General features: G+C 43.9%; 3 protein-coding genes across 3 annotated transcripts; 2 read left to right on the top strand and 1 right to left on the bottom strand.

Moving 5' to 3' along the window:
- The first annotated feature begins 3,206 nt into the window (after positions 1 to 3,206).
- On the top strand, positions 3,207 to 7,416 carry LOC110122439 (putative olfactory receptor 2I1). The gene is made up of 2 exons (XM_020869953.2): positions 3,207 to 3,365; positions 6,472 to 7,416. The coding sequence occupies exons 1-2, from the start codon at positions 3,207 to 3,209 to the stop codon at positions 7,414 to 7,416; spliced, it is 1,104 nt and encodes a 367-aa protein (XP_020725612.2).
- Positions 7,417 to 8,570: 1,154 nt separating this feature from the next.
- Positions 8,571 to 10,964, bottom strand: LOC110122441 (ubiquitin D). Its single transcript, XM_020869955.2, has 2 exons — positions 10,859 to 10,964; positions 8,571 to 9,605 (listed from the first exon to the last, which is right to left on the bottom strand). Exons 1-2 carry the CDS (start codon positions 10,874 to 10,876, stop codon positions 9,135 to 9,137), a joined length of 489 nt encoding a protein of 162 aa, XP_020725614.2. The 5' UTR covers positions 10,877 to 10,964; the 3' UTR covers positions 8,571 to 9,134.
- A 14,379-nt stretch (positions 10,965 to 25,343) lies between these two features.
- On the top strand, positions 25,344 to 26,282 carry LOC110122440 (olfactory receptor 2H1). The gene has a single exon (XM_020869954.2). The coding sequence runs from the start codon at positions 25,344 to 25,346 to the stop codon at positions 26,280 to 26,282; it is 939 nt and encodes a 312-aa protein (XP_020725613.2).
- Positions 26,283 to 26,327: the final 45 nt, after the last annotated feature.

The raw sequence follows: 26,327 nt of genomic DNA, 5'->3' as shown, positions 1-26,327 counted from the left end.
ACTTTAGCAAGAACCCTCTTAGGCTGGAGTTTCTCCTTTCGCCCACCCAATCCAGCAAGGCAAAGATTAAAATACAATGAGATCTGGGTGTTAGGGCTGTGAAGTACTGACACCTGAAACTCTCTTCAAGAACTCAGAGAGAGCTGTAAGCTGCATATAAACCCAGCAGATGAGAAGCCATATGGATGGGGAGTGGGGGGCAGGGGGAGGACATGCAGAATGACCATTCCACGATGAGGAGGTCTACAAGGAAAACAGAGTCCAGACACCCTCACTCTTCCCAGAAGAAACTCCCAGCCACCTCCTCGAATGTCAGCAACCCTGGAAAAGCATGAGAGCCCAAGGATGAGATACATAAGGGCTGAAGGACAAGAAAGGACATTCAAATATGAAGAGGAAGCAGGATTCAAAGACACAGAGAGGAGGATGGCATAAGGAGCAGATAAAGGCAAGAGTGACCTGAACCAATGGGACCAAATGAACTAGGTGGCCAGCACTGCTTAATAAACATAACTCCAGCATTAAGGAGTCAATAGGGCATCTGAGCAGAAAAATGGGCTTATCTGGTCTAATCGCATCATTTGAAAGATGAGAAAACAAAGGCATAGAGAGACTTAACTGTGTCCATGATCACAAACCTACCTAGTGCAGAACCAGAATCCTAGTTCTCCTTTGGCCCTACCAAGTTCTCTGGCCATTGTGATCTTGCCTCTACATACAAGCTGAATGAACAAATGAATGAATCCTGCCCACCTGGTTTCATCATAAGACAAGTCAGAGCTTTGGGTTCAGAGAAAATTGAAACAGTCAGGCTTGTGAGATGGAGTAAAAGGAAAGAGATGGCTCAGTACTAGCCCAAAGAGCAAAAAGGAAAAGGAACACAGAGTCGCCACAAATGTAGAAAAGAGGAAGATGTAGAAGAAAAGACAAGGGGAAAGTCAAGAGGCCACATTCTCCCCTGAACCCCAGTTGCAAAGTGCACAGATGTCACAGTTACTCTGTGGAGGATGAAGATAGGGGAAAGTTAAGCTGGGGAGGCCATTAGAGATCCCATTCTTGAGGGTATCACCCCCCACTCCATTCTGCCTCCCTGAACCTGACACCTAGGAGCTATCACCCCTATTCACATCCTGCTATATCCTCGGATCCTGCCCTTGCCCGCAACAACCCCTGGCCCTCCTCATCACGTCCCACTGCCCTTTCCCTCAGGCTTCATCTTCCCCATCTCTCTCCCCTGACTTTCCCTCCCTTAACTTCCTCATCCCCAGAGGACCCACCCTCTAAAGTGCATCCGGCTCCTAGGCATCCGCTCTGGAAGTGGCCTCCGCCCCTCACTCTGCAGAACAAGGTGGGCGGTGAATGGGATAGGAAAAGGAGGGCTGCAGGCAGGGTGACCCGCTGGTGGAGAAGAGAAGGACCACCACAACAACCCAGAGGAAAACCCGCTAGCTCACAGGGAAATTGGTGTCTGGGCTCCCTAGGCCAGCCTCTTTTAGGAGCCGTGGAGCAGCGCACTCACGCATGGATACCACCCCAGCCTGCACTCCCGGATCCCCCTGCTTCTCCTCCTCCCCAGGCTCTCTGGGATTCACAGATCAGGGTCGCAGGGAAGGGCTGGAGAGCCTGGCAGTAGAGGATCTCCTTTGGGGGCCAGGAAAGAGATGTAGGAAGCAGGAGTGGGTGAGGAATAGAGACAAAGGCTTCAGCTCAGTCCAGAAAACATGAGTGGGTTCTCACTCTGTTCGCTGGCAGCCTCTCTGTCTCTCTAGGGTATGTGTTCTCACTGTCAGGGTCAACTAGGGAAGAGGAGAGGAAAGTGGGAGAAACTCAGGTGCCACGGGGCTGAGAAACAGGAGCGCTGGGTCCTCCAGAGATGTTGGACCAGGGATTCAACCCAAGTCCCCTGAATTGGCAGGCAGATTCTTAACCACTGGACCATAGGGGAAGCCCTATAATGAAATGAAATGCAGAAGGTGAAAAAGATTGTTTGTTTTTGCAAATTCTAAGGGCTGTGGGAAGTGGAAAGAGGCTTGGATAGGCTTCCTGGAGGAAGTGATGCTGTTTTGAAGCTGGAGGGATGGGGAGGAATGAAGTTGGTGCAAGGGGAAAAGGAGGGCATTCCTTCAAGCAAAGATACAGAGGTGGGGATGCAGAGAGAGTCCCCCATTCCACCAGTGCAGCAAGTTTATGTGAGAAAAAGCAGAACACATGCTGGGCTTGGAAACTTGAGGCTGGATTCTTGGAAGCCTTGAATGCCAGACCTCAGACTACTGGCTCTATCTGGGAAGGGGGCACTGGAGAAAGTCACATACTTATCTAACCTCCCAACACTCTTATGGAGGCAGGAATCATTTAAGTTAAATTCAAGATGAATAAAAGGACTCTGAAAGATCCTGAGAGACATGGAGAGAAGATTAAAGGGACCATGGTGAAGGTTTCTGTCTTCAGGTGTTTTCACTAGGTCACCAAAAGAGGCAGCTTACAGAATGGGAGGAAACATTTGTAAACCATATTATCTGATAAGGGGTTAATAGTCAAAACAAAAACATATACAACTCACCAGCAAAATAAATTCAATTAAATAATTGTCAAAGGACTCGAATAGGTATTCTTCAGGAAAAAAAAATATCTGATTAAAAAATGGACAAAGGATCTGAGTAGATGTTTTTTCCAGATATAAAAAGGGCTAACAGAAACATGAAAATGTGCTTGATGTCACTAGTCATCAGGGAAATGCAACGCAGAACCATAATGAGAGGGGACTGGACTTCCCTGGTGGTCCAGTGGTTAAGAATCTGCCTTTCAATGCAGGAAACATGGGTTCAATCCCTGGTCTGGGAAATAAGATCCCACGTGCCTCGGAGAAATTAAGCTCGAGTGCCACAAATAAAGAACCAGCACACCACAACTAAGACCCATCACAGACCCCCCAAAAAACACAATGAGATATCACCTTATACTTATTACAACAGCTATCATCAAAAAGACAAGAGAGATAACTAGTGTCTGTGAGGATGTGGGGAAGAGAACCCTGGTGTGCTGTTGGTGGGGATGTAAAGTGGTACATACATATGTGTGTGTTTCAAAGGAAAGCAAAGTGGGTGAGGTGGGAAATGACAGCAATGAAGAATGTTGGGGGTAAAGCTGATGAAGTGAGAGCCGAAGCTGCATTCAAAACTGAGGATGAAAAAAAAAAAAATCTGAGGATGACGTCATCAAATCTGCACCATCTCCCACAGGTCAGGGTTGCTACCTACATTTTACAGATGGTGACACCAAGAATCACTGAGGTCAAACAGCTGACTGAAGGTCACCCAGCAGAGAATGAAACCCTAAACCAGCTTAAAATTAAGAGTAGCAACCATGTGAGAAGGAATCGTGCTGCCTCTGGCTTCCACACACTGCCAGGGACATTCTGCCCAAAAGGACTGTTCCCTCTAGTATTTTCCCTTGCCTACCCTGGGAGAGCTCTCTCTCCGGACACCTCCATACAAAGAACTAATTATGGGAGAGGGTCATAGAGTCCCCTGAGCTCCACCCTCTCTCTAAATAACAGGAATCCGTTAATTCCCTGGCTCCTTCCTCATTCTCTACAACTGCTCTGCCCTTAAGAATCGGGAAGGACATTTTTTTTCTATTTTTTAAAAACATTTTAATGTTTTTTGTTTGTTTGTTTGTTTTAAATACATAAATAATCAAATCTAATAAAATGGGACATGGACTTTTTCTATTTTTAAAAAAACATTTTTATGCTTCTTTTTTTTGTTTCTAACACATAAGAATCAAATCTAATAAAATGAGATGTGGGCTTTTCTTCATTTTTTAAAAAGCATTTTTAAGGAAAGACATCTTTGCTGCCACCACCAGCTAATACTGATTTGCCATCACCACAAGGGCCAGGTCCTCACCTTGTCTAAACCTCATTACAGGGTTCTCCGGGAACCCACATCACCACCTCAACCTGGATCTCAGTGTATCCCAGGACTTATGGGGCTTCTTGCCCCAGGACATTCTATTCATTCCTCTGCTGACCAGCAAGAAGCACACACCTTAAGTCTTCCCTGAGGTAACTGCTCTGATCTCAGGCACCCATTCCAGAAATCAACAGTCATGTGACTTGGCCTTTCTTTCATCCCTCCCAAGCCACTTCAAACCCAGAGAATCCAGAGCAGGAGCAAGAGACCAGCCTCTCATCTGTTAGCTGAAGGCCTAAACATCAGTGCCAAAGAATAAGACATGAAGGTAGGCTTATTACCGAATCCCATTTTTTAAAAATGGTCTTATGGATGAGGGTGCATTCTAGAACACCAAATGATGTGTGAGGACACGTTAGAATATTTTTTGACTTACTTGTGTTCTGGATGCTTGAGGGGGATTATGGGGTGTTTGTGTGTGTGTACAAACATCTCTGAGCTACGTGTTTGGGAATTTGTGTGTATCGGCAGTAAAAATGTCTGTTCTATTTTACCACATGTGCCTGTTTTCAGAGTTTGGTGGGTTTGCAAAAGAATGTCTAAAGGCTTGCCTAGCTGAACTGTTGTGTGTCTATGTAGCCAAAGAATTAGAAAATTTGACTTTTTATAACTCAGTGTCCCTAACGCCATTGAACCATAAGCCTGAATGTCAGCTTTCATACTTTTTTCATCTCTGATATGACTATAATATTATCCAGAAATAAAGGTAAATCTTTGTATGAAATTTTATCCATCACAGTCCTTAGCATATTAGAGCCTGGTTCATTTAAAAAAAGCAAGGATCCCCAAATTAATCAGGCTTGGGTTGAAATCCTGAGAGGTATTTACAAACTATGACTTTTAGCAAGTTATTTAACCTCAATTGCCCTCCTCTCTTACTGTATAAAATGAGGGTATTATCTAATTTTTCACATAAGGTCAGAGTGAATATATGAAAAGGGATATAAATTCACACACCAGTTTTGTCCTTACCTAGTGTAGGAACCCTCTAAAAGCCTATCTCCTGATATGAAATAGGGTTCAATAGTTAACATTTATTCACCATTACTACGTTGTCAGAAACTGATCTAAGAGCTTTACATGTTTGACCTACTTAACCAATTCTACTTTCATATGAGGAAACTGAGGCACAGAGAGGTTAAACAACATTGGCCAAGGTTGCTCAGGTAAGAAATGAGAGAAGCAAGAATGGAATAGGGGCAGTCTGACTCCCAAATCCTTGTGTTTTTTTAAATTATATTTATTTATTTATCAATATTTGGCTGTGCCGGGTCTTAGTTGCAGCATAAAGTATCTTCATTGTGGCATGTAGGACTCTTTTGTTGTGTCAGGTGAACTGTTAGTTGTGGCATGTGGGATCTGGTTCCCTGACAAGGGATTGAACAAAGGGTCTTTGCATTGGAAGTGCCGAGTCTTAGCCCCTAGACCACCAGGGAAGTCCCCCAAACCCTTATTGTTAATCAAAACATTAATACTTGTTCTGCTTAAGATAAATGAGAAAACCATACAAATACAATGCTGTATTAGGGGGAAGAAGGTTCTTTTCTGAACAATAAAAAATACAGGATTATAATTTAAGAACAGTGAATATGATTTTTAAAATAAGTAATCCTTATAAGGATACCTGTCAGGGACTATGCAGTAGGAAGATTTCTATGCAACTTTTACCCATCACATCAAACATGATGGTTTCAGTACTGTTAGAATTTGATTCAGCATTACCTCAAAGGTTAAGACTTTTGCATCCACTTTTACTTTGTTTGAAAAATAGTTATTAAAATGAAAAAAAAAATTATTAAAGTGAGAGCCAGGAAGGTAGTACAGGAACCTCAGAGGTCATTTAATTCAAACTCAGTGGTTCACACAGGAAGAAAATTGAGGTGGGAGGAAATGAAGTGACATCCCCATATCAAATCATTAGCCAAAGCGAGTTCTACTAGGTGAAACCCAGGTCTACTGACTAGTGGTCTTCCTCTACCAGATGACTCTGGATTTAAAGGCTAGTACACGTGTGTCCATCTGTGTTGTTCACGCTCATCACAGTAGCTGGTAAGCAGGAGTGGCATGGGCATTGGACACAGCCTAGAAGAGAGATTCACCACAAATTAAAATTTCTCCTTCTGGCAGGAAAGCCACTGATAAAACACTGATTTTGGAAATCAAACAGTCCTGAGTACACACCCACAGGGCCACTCACTTATTTATGCCCTTGGGATGCTTTACCTTACTGAGCCCAAGTCTGTTCATCTCTAGGAGGGAGATTCTACCTTCCTCATAGAATTTTCTGGTAAATATATAACTAAAGTATACTAATATATATGGCTGCCTTCCTAAACTAAGGGTTCAGGTCTGTAAATGAGCTCCAATGGACACCTACGCATGTGTGTGCTGCCATCTGTTCCCCCTCCCCACTCCCATGGTCCGGGTTTTCCATTGCTTGTAAGGGACACATCGCCCCGTGTGTGTCGTCCTTCCAAACCCACGAGTTTCCCTTTAGGGCAACCACAGCACAGAGGAGCGCTTCCTCCTGCTGGGCTTCTCCGACTGGCCCTCCCTGCAGCCTGTCCTCTTCGTCCTCGTCCTCCTCTGCTACCTCCTGACTCTGATGGGCAACTCGGCGCTGGTGCTGCTGGCGGTGCGCGAGCCGCGACTACACAGGCCCATGTACTACTTCCTCTGCCACCTGGCCCTGGTGGATACGGGCTTCACCACCAGCGTGGTGCCTTCCCTGCTGGCCAACCTGCGCGGCCGGGCGCTGAGGCTGGAGCGCGGCGGCTGCCTGGCGCAGCTGTGCGCATCGCTGGCGCTGGGCTCGGCCGAGTGCGTCCTCCTGGCGGTGATGGCTCTGGACCGCGCAGCCGCCGTGTGTCGCCCGCTGCGCTACGCCGGCCTCGCCTCCCCGCGTCTCTGCCACGCGCTGGCCGGCGCCGCCTGGCTCGGTGGCCTCACCAACTCCGCCGCGCAAACCGCGCTCCTGGCCGCTCGGCCGCTGTGCGCGCCCCGTCGGGTGGACCACTTCATCTGCGAGCTGCCCGCGCTGCTCCAGCTGGCCTGCGACGGCGGCGGTCAGGACTCTACCGAGCGCCAGATGTTTGCTGCCCGCGTCTTCATCCTGCTGGTGCCTTCCGCCGTCATCCTGGCCTCTTATGGCGGCGTGGCCCGCGCTGTATGGGGCATGAGGACCAGAGGCAGCCGCAGGAAAGCGGTGGGCACCTGTGGGTCTCACCTGACAGCCGTCTGCCTGTTCTATGGCTCAGCCATCTACACCTACCTGCAACCCGTGCACAACTACAACCAACGGCGGGGCAAGTTCATTTCTCTTTTCTACACTGTAGTCACACCGGCCCTCAACCCACTCATCTACACCCTCAGGAATAAGGAAGTGAAGGGGGCAGCGAGGAGGCTCCTGGGGGGTGTGGGGGGAGGGCAAGATGCACAGTGAGTCAGGCGGGGATGGAAGGAGGGGAGTGTTACCCCGGGACCCAAGGATGGGAATGCCCAGTGGAAAGGGTTTATCCTTCAGGCTGTTCATTTCTCTATAAGAATCCATAAGATTTGTCCTTAAGAAGCCCATGGTTAATGGGGAGGTCCCTTCCCCTTCCTCCCATCAGGAAAAGTTCTTGTGCTGTAGGGAAACCCCCCCCCCCCCCATGTCCTTTAACTGTGCAGGTTTATTGAGCCGAAGATGGCCCTGGGGCTTTCTCCTAAGCTGATGAAAATAAGAAAGTGAGATTTGGGGAGGACCTTTCACATCTTCAGGCTTACCATATCCCCAAGACAAGAGTCCGTAAGAGATGGTAAGAGATGTATGAAGATCCCAGTCTAGTGGAAGAGGCCATGGAAGACCCCATGGTGTCTGTCATCAGACATATCCCTAAGTGACAATAAAATCATAGACTCAGCCCTGCGGGAGATTCCATCCAAAAAAAAGAAGACACGGTCTCTCATTGCAGGGAATCAGTGCAAACAAATGCACTGCTACCCAGTTAAACAGCGCCCACCCCGGAGAACTTGACCCACAATTATAGTGAGCAACACCTGTAAGTGCAGTTCGTGCTGAATGGGGTTAAGTTCAGAAAGGCTTCTGCAGGAAGTGGTTCTTGAGACAGAAAGAAGAGAAGAGACTTGTGGGGAAGAGGGTGGACATATTTCAGGCCACAAGAAAAACATATAGGTGATTGGGAAGGAGACCCAAGGTGGTGAGACAGAGGAGTAAAGGAAGGGAGAGAGATGGAGGAAGCAGAGAGGGGAACACTCCACCAGCCAGACTGCGGGTAGAGTGTTGGGGTCAACCCAGAAACCAACCCTCAGCCAGAGAAGACCTGCTAGAGCCTAAGGCAGTCAGGCCAGAGACCCACTCCACAATCACTCAATTTTCTAAAAATCTGTTCCCACCTAAAGTACATCTACTCCCAAGGAGCCCCCACTAGAGGTATAAAATCTCTAGATTCCCACCATGAATACCTTGCCATGACCACCATCATCCCCAGAAATAAGAATGGTTTAATAAGAGTGTGAGAAATAGAGAGTAAAAAGGGGCATGTTGCCAAGTTTCACTTCATAACAAATAGCTTTAAATAAGGCGAGGGAAAGTCATTTGATTGAATTTCTAAATTATTTATTAATAAGATTGGAATCATCACAGTAAATAACTCACTTTGTGATAAAGCATTTCACTATTCTCTGTAAGTAGAAAGTAAGTGTAGCTCAACAATTTTTGAGTGATATGATAGAAGAAGCACTGCGCTAAACATAGATGCAAACACAGTAATTAGAAGAACATGGATCACAACCTCAAATGTACTCTTTTTGATTGCGAAAGGAAATAGTTTTTCTATGAGTCAAACAGAACCAATTCAGGATCAAACTGCAAGCTGGCTTTGAATATTACCTCTAATAGGTGTTCAAATTCCAATATATTCTACCATATCAACATATAATGTATTATATGCAATTTTGCAACTATTCAATCATGTGAGAATGAAAGAATCAATGAATTAGAAATGTTCTACAACATTCTTCACCAGCCCAACCTAAATCTTCTCTTTCTACTTATCATTCACATTAACGTTGGAAGATTTTCAGAGGGTGTGGTTAGTGAGTAAGAAGTAAGAGGAAATGAGCTCTTTCATTTCTGCTATCACTCCATCTGCAGGATGGTCACCCGCCAATGCAGGGGTATGTCAGGAAGAGTAAATGGCCCTTTTTGATGCCATAATCTCCCATGATCTTCCCATCTTCCAGTTTCTTTCCATTGCAGTTCACAATCTGCTTCTTAGGGGGTATAGCAGTCTTCATCTTGATCATCTCCTTCACCTGGGTCACTGAGCTGGACCTTCGCACCTGGAGCTCGTGCCTCTGCCCCTCATCACCCGGCTCCACCAAAACCAAGGGCAGCTCCTCATCACTGGGCCTCACCACCTTCAGGGTGAGGTGGATGGTCGTCTCCTTGTCTATGCCATACGATGACAGAGTTCTCTGGGACTTCAGGGTCGTCAAGCCCAGCTGGAGGACCTGGTCCTGAACGGGAACCTTGGTCCTAGACCGGACATGTTCATTGATCTTATTCACTCTGTCTCCCGGATGGGCAGTGAAGGTCATTGGTCTCCATTGCTCAGAGTGGACAGTCACCTGGACAAAAGTGGCCAAGAGACAGTTGCCTAGAATGCCTGCCCTCTTCTACACCCTTTGTACCCCCTCCTCCATTGCTCCCACCCCTCTCTGCCTATCTGGTCCTCCAGATCCTTTACAAGAAGCTGTGCCCCTCCCTTGTTTGAAACTTGTCTTTGAAATTTCCAGGTCGTAATGCAAGAAAACCAGTCTTATCCCTTTGTCCTCTTATCCACTGTAAAATGTTATTGATAATTTCCTATCTTATTTACCTGTCTCCTCTCCAGATAAATGTCAAATGTCAAAAACTAAAAATAACTAGAAAGCATCCAAAGAGGTACACCAGATTTGAAAAACAGCTCTCAAACAGAATTCCCAAGACTTGACAGCCTAATGGAATACTCACATGGCTATCCTCCATGACTATAACTTCTTTAGAAGGAAATTCTGTTTACAACACATCTTTTCTGTACTGTTAGTTTCTTTCTTAATGCTTTAAATAATAACCCACACACTGTAGTGAAGCTATGTTCAATATCACCTGTTCATCTGTTTCCTCTGTTCTTATATCCACCTGTTGTAGAATATGATCCCTCCTTTAATTGAATCAGGGTCCAGCTCACAGAAAGTAGGGACTACGTCTGAGTCTCATTTCAATAATATGAACACAGGGAATCTCACTCTTGTGCTATCACCTGAAAGTCTTGGAGGACCTCTTTCAGGCTTCATTCAAAATATCTTCCCAAACTAGATGTCACAAACATTTCTTCACTGAACCCTCACTTTTCTATGCTAAGCATTAGCCTCATTCCAAGTTCTTTTTGTAAAGCATATGTCTTACACAGTTGTTAATACAGCTTAAAATAAATGTATCCTGTGGACCTCTCCTTTGGGACAAGGAGAAAGCTTAAGTTTAAGAGCCCTGGAGGCCTAAACAGGATAAGAGAGAAAAGGATCAAGGAAATATGCCCATAGTTTCAAGTCTTGCCAGCCGTGCTGAGCACAAAGCCCAGTCCTACCACATACCCCTAAGTGTGACCAGTGCAAGGTCTCAATGCAAGAGAACTCAGGAGCCAAGCGACCTGGTTCTCTTCATGGAAACTTTCTTCATACTCAATAAGAAACAATGCCCATCTCCTCCCCTTCCAGATGCCTTTCCAGCAACTTACCCCCCCCTTCACCTCCCAGCACTGTCCCTCATCCATTCCCGATTCTCTCCCATGCCTCAGAGGTCCTCTCCCTTTCCCCACCCTCAGTATCAAATCCCAACTCACATCGACGACAGTAGCCATGTCTGCAATCAGAGGAGCAGAATCAGGAGACAGAGCAAAGGACCTCGCCTCCAGTTTATATAAGCAGCTAAATTGGAAATCCCCTGCCTGGGTGCTGTGGTTTTCAAGTTTTCCTCTACCCTTTGTTGTCAGACCTCCTCGAGTTACTTTCACTTTTGCTACTGGGGAGTCAGTAAACAAAAATACCTTATGATTAGGCACTTGGCCCCACAGTCAACCCATTTGTCCTCCCTGTTCCAAACATGGGATGGTCTTTCTCTGTTGAGAATTTTCCCCTGATTTACAACCCACCACTCCCAATCCTGACTTGTGACTTCCTAGCCTGCAGCTCTGACCATCACTAGCTTGAAGACCTTTAACACTGGTGGTCCTCCCCTTAGCTTTTAAGAGCCCCCCCACCCCACCCCACCCCCGCCATTAGTCAGAGAACTTCGTGAGAACAGGGGTGCCCGGGAGAGGACAGGGAGAGTTGCCATGTGTGATGTGACCAGGAGCAGCCTGTTAACCCTAGCCTAGCAGAATGTGTGAAGCTGACCTGGAGAAAACACATAAATAACCCTGGACTGAGAAGAGCCATGAGTTCCAGTCCCAGGGCTGACACTCAATTAACCTGGGTAAGCCTGTTCACCTCCCTGGATGTTGGCTTTCTGGTCTATAAAATGATATGATTGAAGAGAATTCCTAAGTGTCTTCCAGACTCAGAAAAAATTTTTTATAAATGTCCTATATAAAGAACTTTAGATTCCTGGGTCTTGAGTTTTCTAACATTCTTCTCACGCTATCTGAGAACCTGGAAACCAAATCCACTACTTGAGAACAATCTGAAGCCAACAATCAAACAGTGACTCCCACCTTCCACATGCAAAACAACCACATAGACTTGTCGCACCACAGTGCCTCTATTTCCTCACCCTTACCCCTGGACCCTCACTAGTGTGACCTCAGAAATGCCTAAGGAGCTGTTTACCCCTGAATCTTCAGATTTGGATTGGGGACAAAAAGAGAGCGGACCTTCCTGGTGGTCCAGTGACTAGGACTCCAAGCTCCCAATCCAGGGGACCCAGGTTGAACCTGGTCAGGGAAATGTATCCCACATGCCTCCTCGAAGGAATCCCATGCCATCCCACCTGCTGCAGCTATGACCTGGCACTGCCAAGTAAATGAATAATTTTTTTAAAAAGAGAGAGAATACAAAAACTGTGCATGCTCAGAGGATTTTCTTGATCACTCTGATCTCCTAACATTTCAAGTTAATCCCTGCTTTCTCTGAAAGTCTCAGAACATCTCCATAAAACCCATTTTTCAAAATAAAATATGTATTTAAAGTGCTCCAAATAAAGTACTTCAAAGTAAAAAGTCTGTAAAGAAGTCAAGTGAATTTCTTTACTGGTTTTCAGTGAACATTTACTGTCCCTTCATTCACTGATAAATTTCACATGATCCCATTTTATTCCAGGAGTTTCCAGCCTAGAGAACTTGGCTTTGCAGAAGTGTCTACACAAGTAATGGGATCCAGGAACTCATTCCAATATTTCAACAAGCTTAACATAAACCATGTTCTTTTAACTGAAGCTCTTAATAGATAGTTAATAAAGTTGGTAAAACTAATTATTGTTTAAATATACTTTGTGGGGTAGACAAACTTTTCTATAAACAGAATGAATATGAAGAGGGAAGAATGCAACCTGATGGAATAGACTAAAAGCCCTGACTTTCTCTTCTCCCTTCAGATATTTCTGCAGGTTCCAAGAGTCTCTCTGTTTAGAAAACATGATTGTGACTTCTGGCTACCCCACAGTAGAAAAGGGCTACCCCTCATGCACTGTCCAGTAAGATCTGGGAACTCTGAAACATCATCAGTGGCCAGGCGAAAAATGTCAGATCAAGTTGAGAGTGAAAGAAGAAGTGAAACTCCTCTAGCAGGACAAGGATGGGTGTTGGGTCTGGAGAGAGAAAGAAAAAGCTGTACAAAGCAGACTTGAGGAAACAGCTTTCAGTTTTCACATTTTATTTGCATGCCTCAATTTCTTAGGTCTCCACATCATTATTGGAAACAGAAGAGGGAGAATAGATGGTTAAAGCTGCTTTAAATTAAATCACTCTTTTTTCATACCCTTTCTGCTTTGCCTTTCTGGCCTGGGAATAAATATTGGCACCTATACCACCTTGGTGCCAATGTTTACATTCTCAGAGGGAGGAGGATCCCAGGAATATTTCCCAGGGGTGATATTTGTCTGCTGATACGCTTCACATCTATATCCACAGCCCCACCCTGAACTGCAGATCTGTAGGTCTAGCCACTTCTTTCCGTGCATGGGGTCCTGAATTCCCTGTGTATTTTTTAACATGCCAGGCTCTCTGCCACCAGATCATTGAACATGACTTTCCCTTTAACTCTACCCCCAACACCATGGATTTATAAGAATATACAACAGAAGTGGCGTCTCCTCCAGGAAGACCTCCCTGACTCTCTTCCATCCTATGCTGGGTTACATGCCCATTTTCTGTCCTTCTATACTCCTTCAGCAAACTTCCCAGAGCATGTTTCTCTAGAAATGTCACCAGCATACTTGTCCTTCACCCTCAGTAAACAGTGAGAATCTTGAGGGTCATGGCTAAGTCTTAACTTGTATCTTCAACACTTCCCAGGCTGTCTGACACTCCATTCTTACTAAATATTTACCAAATGTATGAGTAAATCAATAAATGAATGAATAAGTAAGTGAATAATAATAGGAAAATAACACTTAGTGAATACAATTATATTACAGGAACTGCACAAGGTTTTATTAAATAACACCTCATTAAGTAATTTAGGATTCTGACTAGTAAGTATTAGTACCCTTATGGATAAACAGGATGCTAACTTACCCACAGTCATATTAGTGCTTGCTGGTAAGTAACGGTTCCACAGGCGTCCCTGGTGGCTCAGCAGTAAAGAATTCACCTGCCAGTGAAGGAGAAATGGGTTCAATCCATGGATCCACAAGACCCCCTGGAGAAGGGAATGGCACCCCACTCCAGTATTCTTGCCTGGGAAATCCCTTGGACAGAGGAACCTGGCGGGCTACAGTCCATATGGTCGCAAAGACTTGGACACAATTGAAAGACTAACCAACAGGTAAGGGTTCAAATGCAAACCTCTATTTCTACAGTCCTCATCTTCTCACATTGTACTTCAGTGGAAAGAAGGGTGGGGAGTATATGCCCTTGCATACCTTTTTATTACCGGAAAAGTACGAGTCAAGGGAATAAATAGATAAAAGAAAGCAGAGGATGCAAGGAGGCTTTGGATGCATGTGGCAGAGCCTGCCTGGGCAGAGGTAAGCAAAGAGCAGTGGCGAGTGCGGACTCAGAGCCTGGAGGAAGACTGCACCCTGGGAGAGAACTGCTCTCCCAGGACTGTGAGTAATAAAAGACAACACTGCGAGGCAGTTCCACAGAGCAGTAGAAAAACCACCTGCTGGAGCTGGGGATTTTACAGCCTTAAGTTACTCTAGGGCAAGCCACAGATTTTCCCAGGAAAAGCTAGTTCATGTGATTCCCTCCCCAGATAAGATCCAGATTCCGAGAAACTCAGTCCTTTCAAAAAACGAGAATAACACATCTGGACTCTGATCTCTCTTTGCCTTTCTCCCTTCTTATGTGAAATTCCCTCCCAGCCTAAATCAGGGGGAGGGGCTGTCCCAAACATCCCGATGTCCCTTGCTGTCTATAGGTTCCTCTTGGGAACTGACTCCTCCTTGCTTCTCACCACAGTGTCCATCTGCCTTGTTTTTTTTCTCTGTCACAATACACTTTTTCAGAGGCAGAAAGATCTCTTTTCCTTTGCCCCCCTAACAAACTAGCCAAGTTCAAAGATCATGCTGTGGAAACTTTGGCAGGTTTTAAAACAAAAGTCTCAGACATCCACAGCCTCCCAGCTTGGCCCTAGCTGACTTGGTGGTCTAGGGCATGGCACTGTCCCTACTGGGACTCCCTGGAGCAGAAGCCTCTTTCCCATCTCTTTCAAAACACTCATGAAACAGTTTGTAAAACTGCCTTGAGATCAGGAATATAGCTTCAGAAATTCCAATCAGAAGGCTTCTCTGGTGGCTCAGTGATGACGAATCTGCCTGCCAATGCAGGAGACACAGGTTCGATCCCTGGTCTGAGAAGATCCCACATGCCACGGAGCAGCTAAGCCCATGCGCCTCAACTATTGAACCTGTGCTCTAGAACCCAGGAGCCACAGCTGCTGGGCCTATATGCCACAACTACCAAAGCCTGCTGGCCCTATAGCCTGTGTTCTGCAACAAGAGAAGCCACTGCGATGGGAAGCCCGTGTACTGCAACTAGAGAGACGTCCCCACTCACAGAAGCTAGAGATACGTCCATGTAGCAAGGAAGACTCAGATAGCCATAAATAAATAAAAAGAAATGCCAAGCAAATGCAATCAAAATGCATCTGTGAATTCTTATTTAATAATGGCTGTAGGGAAAGTCTGTCTAATCTCAAAGAATGACCATTTGGAAAATATTTGTCAGAATAAAAAATGGACATGCCAAACTAAAACAACCCAAATACCTTTTAGTAATAGGGAAATAGATAACTGAACTGTAGAACAGCATCAGCAATGAACATGGTTGAATTATACCTGCAAGCAACGATATGGATGGACATGCCACATACCGGCTGAGTGAAAGTAAACAAGGCCAAGAAGACTACAGGGAGTGTGATACTCTTCATAACTCCTCAAAACAAGCAAAACTACACAGAGAGATGGAGAAAGAGATAAGCTACTTTGAAATTCAGAGTGTATTTGTTTTTTAAATAAATGAAGCCCAATCTAAATGCTGAAAGGGGTCACTTGAAGATTTTCAACAGCGAATAAGACATTTAAGAACCCTCTGATAGCTCATCCTGTCACACGCTGTTCTGTGCTCAGTCATGTCTGACTCTTGGTGACCCCATAGACAATAGCCCACCAGGCTCCTCTGTCCATGGGGATTCTGCAGGCAAGAATACTGAAGTGGGTTGCCATTTCCTTCTCCAAGGGATCTTCCCAACCCAGGGATCCAACCCAGGTCTCCTGCATTGCAGGCGGATTCTTTATCAGATAAGCTACCAGGGAAGCCCCAGCCTGTCATATTTAGAGTTTAAAGTTTAACTTTGGGAGCTTAATGTTTGGTGAAGCACTGTATTGAATGTAACTAATGTATGTTGCCTTATTAATTAAGAGAAAACATATGTTCAGTCAATTAAAGATAAAATAATGTTATAACCTAAAACATAAATGTTCTACGGGGAAATAAATACAAGCAAAACAATAATTAGTGTTTAAGACCATATAGTGTGCCATCAAGCTGTCATAAAAATGTAAAAACCATAAGTGTTGATTATGACACAATTACACTTTAGAGTTTATATATGTTACATAATTCATTTGTGGTACCAAACCTATAAATAATTTTTTTTTCATCTATCTATCCTAAACAGAGCAATTTCACTTTAGGAATTTATTCTATCAGTATACTTATGTATGTATGAAATAAGATATGTATCAATACAAGCATATTCATGTGGTATTACTTGTCATCCAAAAAATGGAAACATTTATCAACAAGGAATTAAATAAATGAAAGTGTATACAGAGTAATTAACTAAAAGAATAAAGTTACAAAATGTATAATTTTATTATTTTTAAAAAGAAAAATATATATACACATATGCTGAAATATGCATACTTGCAATATCTCTGAGAGGAAAGAAACTGTATTGCTTAAGGAACTGGAATGGGAGGGAGATTTACTTATTATGTGCCTTGTGCTATTACTGTTTTCAGTTTTGCATCATCGACTAAAAACATATATTTAACACCTAAAAGTTCAGTTCAGTTCAGTAGCTCAGTCATATCCGACTCTTTGATACCCCATGAACCGCAGCACGCCAGGCCTCCCTGTCCATCATCAACTCCCAGAATCCACCCAAAACCATGTCCATTGAGTCGGTGATGCCATCCCACCATCTTATCCTCTGTCGTACCCTTCTCCTCCTGCCCTCAATCTTTCCCAGCATCAGGGTCTTTTCCAGTGAGTTAGCTCTTCGCATGAGGTGGCCAAAGTATTGGAGTTTCAGCTTCAACATCAGTCCTTCTAATGAACACTCAGGACTGATCTCCTTTAGGATGGACTGGTTGGATCTCCTCACAGTCCAAGGGACTCTCAAGAGTCTTCTCCAACACCACAGTTCAAAAACATCATTTCTTCGGTGCTCAGCTTTCTTTATAGTCCAACCCTCACATCCATACATGACCACTGGAAAAATCATGGCCTTGACTAAACAGACCTTTGTTGGCAAAGTAATGTCTCTGCTTTTTAATATGCTATCTAAGTTGGTCATAACTTTCCTTCCAAGGAGTAAGTGTCTTTTAATTTCATGGCTGCAATCACCATCTTCAGTGATTTTGGAGCCCACAAAAATAGTCAGTCACTGTTTCCACACCTATTTGCCATGAAGTGATGGGACCAGATGCCATGATCTTAACCTAAAAGTTAAGGGTTGTGTTTTCTTCAGGGGACATGCCACAACTTTAAGCTCCAGAGCAACATCTCAAGTAACCCTGAGAAAACTGCTTCAAGAAGGTGAACTGGAAGCTAGGATATATACAAGTTGTGCAACAAAGGGCAGGTACTAGAAATAAAAGATTACTGTTAATAAAAGAAAACTAGGTATCTTAAGGAATTCAGTGCTTTTCTACCTATGGGAAGATGTAAGAGTCTGGGCTCATTGAAATTCTTCCTTTGATATGCGTCTCAGCTCTCTGGGGCCAGTATCCTGTGTTTTCTCATCCTGAGCTCTCTCAGGGCTCACTGTAAGGAACGGCTGCAGTCTGATGGATGCTAGATGGCAGCTACTCTTTGTTTCCTTCCTGAGTTCCCTCAGGGCTCACCAGCTCAACTGTGCTGCAATCTCTGATGACTGTGACACTGTTTTCTGATACAGCCAGCAATATTTCATTTCTCGGCCTCCTGTGTATGCAGTCAAATGCTCTTGATCTGCAGTCAAAGGCCTCCTGTGTATGTATTACCTATTCAATAGCAAAAGAGAGGAGGGAATAGAGAAAGGGGTGAGCAAAGAGGTATGTATCTTTTTTATACTGTTACTGGCTCAAGATAGAACTGGCCACAAGCTCTGCACCATGCACCGACGGGAACCAGTTTCTGTGTTCAATCACTAGCTGCTAAGCAGATGGCTATGGAAAGCTAGCGCTATAGTAGGTCATCTCACACGCTAGATGGCTTCAGCAATTCATGAACTGTGAACTTCCAGATGTTCAAGCTGGTTTTAGAAAAGGCAGAGGAAGCAGAGATCAAATTGCCAACATCCGCTGGATCATCAAAAAAGCAAGAGAGTTCCAGAAAAACATCTATTTCTGCTTTATTGACTGTGTGGATCACAATAAACTGTGGAAAATTCTGAAAGAGATGGGAATACCAGACCACAGGACCTGCCTCTTGAGAAATCTGTATGCAAGTCAGGGAGCAACAGTTAGAACTGGACATGGAACAACAGACTGGTTCCCAATAGGAAAAGGAGTACCTCAAGGCTGTATGTTGTCACTCTGCTTATTTAATTTATATGGAGAGTACATCATGCAAAATGCTGGGCTGGATGAAGCACAAGCTGGAATCAAGATTGCCAGGAGAAATATCAATAACTTCAGATATGCACCACCCTTATGGCAGAAAGTAAAGAAGAACCTAAAGAGCCTCTTGATGACAGTGAAAGAGGAGAGTGAAAAAGTTGGCTTAAAGCTCAACATTCAGAAAACTAAGATCATGACATCCAGTCCCATCACTTCATGGCAAATAGATGGGGAAACAGTGGAAACAGCAGCTGACTTTATTTTCTGGGGCTCCAAAATCACTGCAGATGGTGACTGCAGCCATGAAATTAAAAGATGCTTACCCCTTGGAAGGAAAGTTATGACCAACCTAGAGAGCATGTTAAAAAGCAGAGACATTACTTTGCCAACACATGTCCATCTAATCAAGGCTATGGTTTTTCCAGTGGTCATGTATGGATGTGAGAGTTGGACTATAAAGAAAGCTGAGCACCGAAGAAATGATGTTTTTGAACTGTGGTGTTGGAGAAGACTCTTGAGAGTCCCCTGGACTGTGAGGAGATCCAACCAGTCCATCCTAAAGGAGATCAGTCCTGAGTGTTCATTAGAAGGACTGATGTTGAAGCTGAAACTCCAATACTTTGGCCACCTCATGCAAAGAGCTGACTCATTTGGAAAGACCCTGATGCTGGGAAAGATTGAGGGCAGAAGGAGAAGGGGACAACAGAGGATGAGATGGTTGGGTGGCATCACCAACTCAATGGACATGAGTTTGGGTAAGCTCCAGAAGTTGGTGATGGACAGGGAGGCCTGGAGTGCTGCAGTCCATGGGGTTGCAAAGACTCAGACACGACTGTGCAACAGAAATGAACTGATAGTAGGTTAATTGTCATGATCTTGTGCCTTCCCTACTCCCAAACATGAAACATCCACTAATGTTTTACATAATCCACAACTTGGAAAGATCAATAATATACTCTATAATATTACCTGAAATCAAGGAAATTTAAAATTAGCTAAAATCAGAGGTCAAATCTAATATTTGGTTAGATTTTTGGTCAAATCTAACCAAATAAACCAAATATATATAGTATATATATTATATATATACAACTCAAGAACTATCACTGAACCATGATCTTAGTCTGATGGCAACATGTAAAAACTGACTAAATGGACAAAATACCTGGAGTAGTTAATGCACTAGGATGTGTGGGGTGGTGTGTGGGCCAGTGGTCCACGTCTACTTTGCAGCCATTAGGCCTTCCTAGAATAAATTCAGGTTCTGCTTCCTACTTTTATGAAAGTTATTTAACCATCCTCAAGCTTAGTACTTTATTCTGTCAGCAGGGGATTTCACTGAGGATTAAGCTCTGTTACTATTAACAGATACATAAAAATATTTGTCTTCATAAAGATAGAAGTGGCTTCAAAATTTAGAAGTAGAAGATTCAGAGCCAATGTGATAGTTGTGTTCAAAAGAAAGCAACTCAGGACCACCTTCCTTTGAGCTCTGCTGTTTTTAGGACACAGACCACATTGTTATGGTCCAAAATGGCATCTAGTGCTCCAGCCATTACATCATTATTCCAGGAAGAGAGGGCTTCAATGGTATTTTTAAAAAGGCTCCATGAAGTAGCCAGAAGAGATTTCTCCTACTTCCTATTGCCTGGCATCTTACAACCACATGAAATTGAAAGGGAGGATGTGAAACAGTCTTTACTCTGAGTAGGCATGTTGTTGCTCCCCTTGTTGTTGTTGTTTGGTTGCTAAGTCATGTCCAAGTCTTTTGGGACCCCATGGCCTGTGGCCGTCCAGGCTCCTCTGTCTGTGGGATTTTCCAGGCAAGAATACTGGAGTAGGTTGCCATTTCCTTCTCCAGGGGATTTTCCCGACCCAGAGATCGAACCCGCCATCTCCTGCATCTCTTGCACTGGCAGGCAGACTCTTTACCGCTGAGCGAGGAGGGAAGCCCATGACACTCAGGAGGAGGTAGTAAAAAAAAAAGAAAAGTAAAAAAAAAACATGTACTCCCCTGTGACACGGAGGAGCAGAGGGAGACCTTTCTATTTACCAGAGGGAGCATTGTTTCTGGCACATTTACTCTAGATCCTCCTGTCTTTTCTTAACCATGATTAGTGGCAGTCGCTAATTAATTGTGAATTGTGAGGCCCCCAGTCTTGGCAGAATGGAGGAGCTGTTTCTCTCCACGGGATAAGAGTCCTGGGATCACTCCCTCCATCACCTCACCACTCTTCCCTTTCTACCTCCAGTACCACTAAAAGAGAAGTTAACTTCCTGGACTGAGGAGGAGAACTTGTTATTAAACCTCCACAGTAAAAGGTTGCCTCTGGCCTCAGATGTTCTGCAAAGTGATGGTGGGATGTGGTTATTACATGACCTCCTCAGTCACCACCCTGGGTTCAAATGTCAGCAATGGTGCTTGCTAGCTACACTTTCAGAACAAGTGATTCATCCTCTGTTCGTTTTCATTTCTTTGTCCAAAAAAGAAGATAATAATTGTGCCCATCTCTTGAAGTTGTCATAAGGAGCAATATACTGCGATGTGCTTTGCAAAGTGATTGGGGACGGAAGCCATAGCAATCATTACCCTTACCTGAAATCTGAGCTTTAATCAATTTCAAGGATAAAGTATTTCTCATAATTTGCTTTTAGTTTTCAGTGTGAGGATCAAGTGAAGGCTTGAACCAGTCCAAAAGCTCCATATCATGGGGATGCCCTGGCAGCAAGGCTATGAGGAGACTGTGACTTGATTGTGGGTAAGTCACATATTTATTCTTCTCCTATAGCCCATCCATTACTATATATCATCATCAATATTACAAATGAAACAGGATCTAGAAATCTGGCCCTGGCACTTACTAGCTGGATAATCCTAGGTGACTTACTTATCCTTTCTGAGGGTGTTTCTTCTATAAATGGGGGATAGTATCAACAAGTTTTTTCATGGTTTTTATGAAATACAGATATTGAGAATTTTTTTTAACATAGTGCCTGGTGCTTAGGAAACACTCAAGAGATGATAACTATGAAAATAATATGAGATTATCATTACTGGATGCCGAATTTGCATCTCATGACCTTGTAGCTCTTAGAAAAATGACTGACTCTTTGGTGACCGATAAAAGATTAAACATGCATATAAATATTGGAATCAATGGTAACTGGGAGGCAGTATTTGCCTTTCTTGGGGTAAGAGAAAAGAAGAACTTAGAGAAAGAGGGTGAGGAAAAGACCTGTTACAAAAGACAGACAAAAATAAGGAACAGAGAGTCAAAGAAAGATAGAACCTGAAGATATCCAGAAATAACATACAGAGTAAGGCAACACATTGCCAAGAAAATAAGAATATGGGAAATTCTACAGCTGATGGATAAATAAAACTTGGTAGGTAATTGCTGAGATACAAGCAATAGGGCAACTATTAAGTTCAAAAGAAATTTAAAATAAGCAGAATACCGATTACTTCCTAAAGGACAAAGAGAAGATGTCTCTTTGTGATCAGATGTGATCAGAGTGGTACCCAGAGCTATGGGTAACATTTGTTCTGCTCTTAAATTAGAGTCAGGGGGCAGGTATGCCATGTGTTTACTTTATTATCCTGTAAAGCTTATAGACATATTTTATTCACTATTACTCAAATAATAAATTGTTGGGAATTCCCTGGCGGTCCAGTGGTTAGGACTCCACATTTTCACTGCATGGATTCAATGCCTGGTCAGGAAACTAATATCCCGCAAGCTGCAAAAAAAAAAAAAAAAAAAAAGTTATTAAAGGGAACAAATCTTATCCTCAAAGGGAAAGTAATGATGGAAGAAGAACTGGAGAAGAAGACAAAAAGGAGTCCTAACAAAATGGGAATGAAATGTAGCTTCTAACACAAAATGGCGACTTTGTGATGAAGAGATGTTTTGTTGTTGTTGTTGTTGTTGTTGTTGTTGTTGTTGTTCAGTAGCGAAGTCGTGTTGACTCTTTTGTGACCCTATGGACTGTAGCCTGCCAGGCTCCTCTGGAATCTTCCAGGCAAGAATACTGGAGTGGGCTCCCATTCCTCCTCCAGGGGATCTTCCCGACCCGGGGATCAAACACACATCTCCTGCATCCCCTGCACTGGTAGACAGATTCTTTACCACTGAGCCAACATGGAAGCCTATCCCATTCCAGAAGCTTCTGGGACATTTTCTGCCATCAAAGCTACCCCATGCTTGCCACCACATCCCCTGAATGGCTTCCTACAACTGTCTCTTCTCAGAAGACCCCCAGTTCTGCCCCTTGACTGCCGGCGTGGTTCCACATCTCACAACCATCTGTGGGCTCAGTTCAGTCAAGTCACTCAGTCACGTCCAACTCTTTGTGACCCCATGGACTGCAACATGCCAGGCTTCCCTGCCCATCACCAACTCCTGGAGCTTACTCAAACTCAGGTATATCCAGTCAGTGATGCCATCCAACCATCTCAGCCTCTGTCGTCCCCTTCTCTTCCTGCCTTCAATCTTCCCCAGCATCAGGGTCTTTTCCAAGGAGTCAGTTCTTCACATCAGGTGGCTAAAGTATTGGAGTTTCAGCTTCAGCATCAGTCCTTCCAATGAATATTCAGGACTGATTTCCTTTAGGATTGTTTGTGAGCTCACCTGTGACCCAAACTGTCTTTCACAGCAAAGATTCAGGTCACCTTCTCCAGGATGTTTTCTTGACTTACTTGCCCAGAATCCTCCTTACTGTGCAGACTTCCTTCTCTCACACACCCATCATCGTTGCTTTATTTGCCTTCAATTTCTTGGCAGTGTCAACATTTTCTATGCCTTTCCTCCCTTTTGAACTTCTGCATGAGGCCAGCTGTGCGCCAACCTCTGCTTCTCCTGGTGAGACTTGAACCCATCACCTTATACTTGAAGACTTGTTCATTTCAGTAGCTAAGGAAAGGCTACTATAGGACCAAGGTCACATGTAAGTGATAGACATTGGATCTTTTATGGGGAAATTTGCTATAAAAAACATTATTAGCAAAATTATGAGTATGAGCTACAGTCAATGTTTTGCCAATGGTGGATTTTCTATATTGAGTAGCTATACTGGGGCTTCCCTGGTGGTTCAGAGCTTAAAGTGTCTGCCTGCAATGCAGGAGACCTGGGTTCAATCCCTGGGTCCGGAAGATCCCCTGGAGAAGGAAATGGCAACCCAGTCCAGTATTCTTGCCTGGAGAATTCCATGGATGGAAGAGCCTGGAAGGCTGTAGTCCACAGGGTCGCAAAGAGTTGGACATGACTAAGCGACTTCACTTCACTTCACTGTGTTTACATAAAAGAATTTCCTTTTGATTAGAAACTACATGCTAACATATGAAGGTGTGAAGAAGCATTATGTATGCAACTTACTCGCCAATAGCTCTGAATAAATATAGCTGTATATAAAGAAATGATAGAATAAAAGTGGCAAATACTAACAATTTATTAATAAATTTTAATACAACCTTTATATTTAATTTAATAAATCAATAAGTTTATTTATTAATAAATTTAATAAATTATTTTTAATAAATTAATAAACAAGAATTTTTAGACTTGGGAATTTTCTGCAAGTTTCAGATTTGGATATAGATAGTTTTAAAATCTCAAATACTGAGTAGAATTAAGAAAACATTCAACAAATTCTATATTCTACTTAAATATCTCAATATCAACTCAGCATGTTTTCCTTTTGATGTAATCTTTTATGAAAGGGAAAGTATTTTTTTTTTTAATTATATCATCTTCCTTATTTTAAGGTCCAATTAGTATAGATGTTTCTACTTCCAAAGCAAGACAACTGGCAGCCTGTTTGATATTAATTTGTGACAAGCATGCAATGTTAAGTTGAGCTTAGGGCTTTATAAAAAAAATATTTATTTACTTATTTGGATGCATGAGGTCTTAGTGTGGCATGTGGGATCTTTAGCTGTGACATGTGGAATCTAATTCCCTGACCAGGGATTGAACCTGGGCCTCCTGCATTAGGAACTCGAAATCTTAGCCACTGACCACCAGGGAAGTCCTCGGGTTTTTTACTTATAGAAAACACTTTTGTACTTAGTTTAATAAATCACAATTTTTTTAAATATTTGTCTGTGCCAGTTCTGATATGTATGTGGGATATGGTTCCCTGATCAGGGATCAAACCCTAGCCCCCTGTATTGGGAGCTCGGTGTCTTAGCCACTGGACCACCAGGGAAGTCCCAATCACAATTTTTTCATGGGACAGGATAACCTAGTTAATAGCTCTGTGGTGGGGTCACTTCGTACAGAGAATAAAGGTCCTTAATTCATACATTTTGCCTTTGGTTGCTCTCCTACAAATGAGAGTAAAGTGAATAAAACATGAGTGATCCAATTTATTATCCAAAGTAGGAAGTACTGCATAGATAATCTCAGGAAGGAAACTAGTAAAAATTATTCCTTTGGTAATGATTTCGGACATAAGGGAATATCAAAAACTACCACAGTCCTCAGAACAAAATAGGCATTCAGTTGAATTAAGGAAAACAAATTAATTATTCCATATTTCACATCAGTTTCTTTTGCCTTCACTCAGTAAGTCTGAGATACCAGTGTGAGTCTCCATCTGTCTTCTGCACTTTCATAGCTTCCTCACTCTCACTGGACCACATTTGACCAGGAGGAGCAGGGGAAGAGAAGGAGCTGCTGGACGGTGATGTGCTGGGAAAGAGGCTGAGTGAGTGACAACAGAAGAGAAATGTCCACCCGGTATAACCTGACAAGCACCCAGGGTGAGTTATTATAAGACAGGTGGGAACACACAGCTCAGACAGCCCTCATCCCTCTAGGTCTGGACAGGAACAGGCCATGGTCAACCACAGCTCCCCAGTGGACTTCCTCCTTCTGGGCTTCTCTGAACACCCAGGGCTTGAAAGAATCCTCTTTGTGGTTGTCTTGATCTCTTACCTCCTGACTCTGGTGGGCAACACACTCATCATCCTGCTGTCCGTGCTGGACCCCAGGCTCCACTCCCCGATGTACTTTTTCCTCTCCAACCTCTCCTTCCTGGACCTCAGCTTCACCACAAGCTGTGTCCCGCAGATGCTGATCCACCTCTGGGGCCCAAGGAAGACCATCAGCTTCCTTGGCTGCTCTGTCCAGCTCTTCATCTTCCTGTTTCTGGGGACCACGGAGTGTGTCCTCCTGACCGTGATGGCCTTTGACCGCTATGTGGCTGTCTGCCAGCCCCTCCACTATGCCACTATCATCCACCCCCGCCTGTGCCGGCAGCTGGCAGCCGTGGCCTGGGTAATGGGTCTGGTCCAATCGGCAGTCCAGACACCACCGACCCTCCGCCTGCCCTTCTGCCCACATCGGCAGATAGATGACTTTGTGTGTGAAGTCCCTTCTCTAATTCAACTGTCCTGTGGAGACACCACCTACAATGAGATCCAGTTAGCTGTGTCCAGTGTCATCTTCCTGGTCATGCCACTTACCCTCATCCTTATCTCTTACGGTGCCGTTGCCCGGGCAGTGCTGAGGATTAACTCTGCCGTAGCATGGAGGAAAGCTCTGGGGACCTGCTCCTCCCATCTCATCGTGGTCACTCTCTTCTACAGTTTAGTCATTGCTGTCTACCTCCAGCCCAAAAATCCCTACGCCCAGAAGAGGGGCAAGTTCTTTGGTCTCTTCTACGCAGTGGGCACTCCTTTACTTAATCCCCTCATATACACCCTGAGGAACAAGGAGGTAAAGAGAGCTCTCAGGAGGTTGCTGGGGAAAGACAGGGACTCCAGGGAGAACTAAATGTGAGCTGCTTGATGTGCTTTCATTGAGAGGATATTTTTTTCT

Source organism: Odocoileus virginianus, chromosome 27 (genome assembly GCF_023699985.2).
Source record: "Odocoileus virginianus isolate 20LAN1187 ecotype Illinois chromosome 27, Ovbor_1.2, whole genome shotgun sequence".
NCBI lineage: Eukaryota > Metazoa > Chordata > Mammalia > Artiodactyla > Cervidae > Odocoileus > Odocoileus virginianus.
The sequence above is the reverse complement of the archived record's forward strand: the minus strand, read 5'-3'. Positions and strand labels throughout refer to the sequence as shown.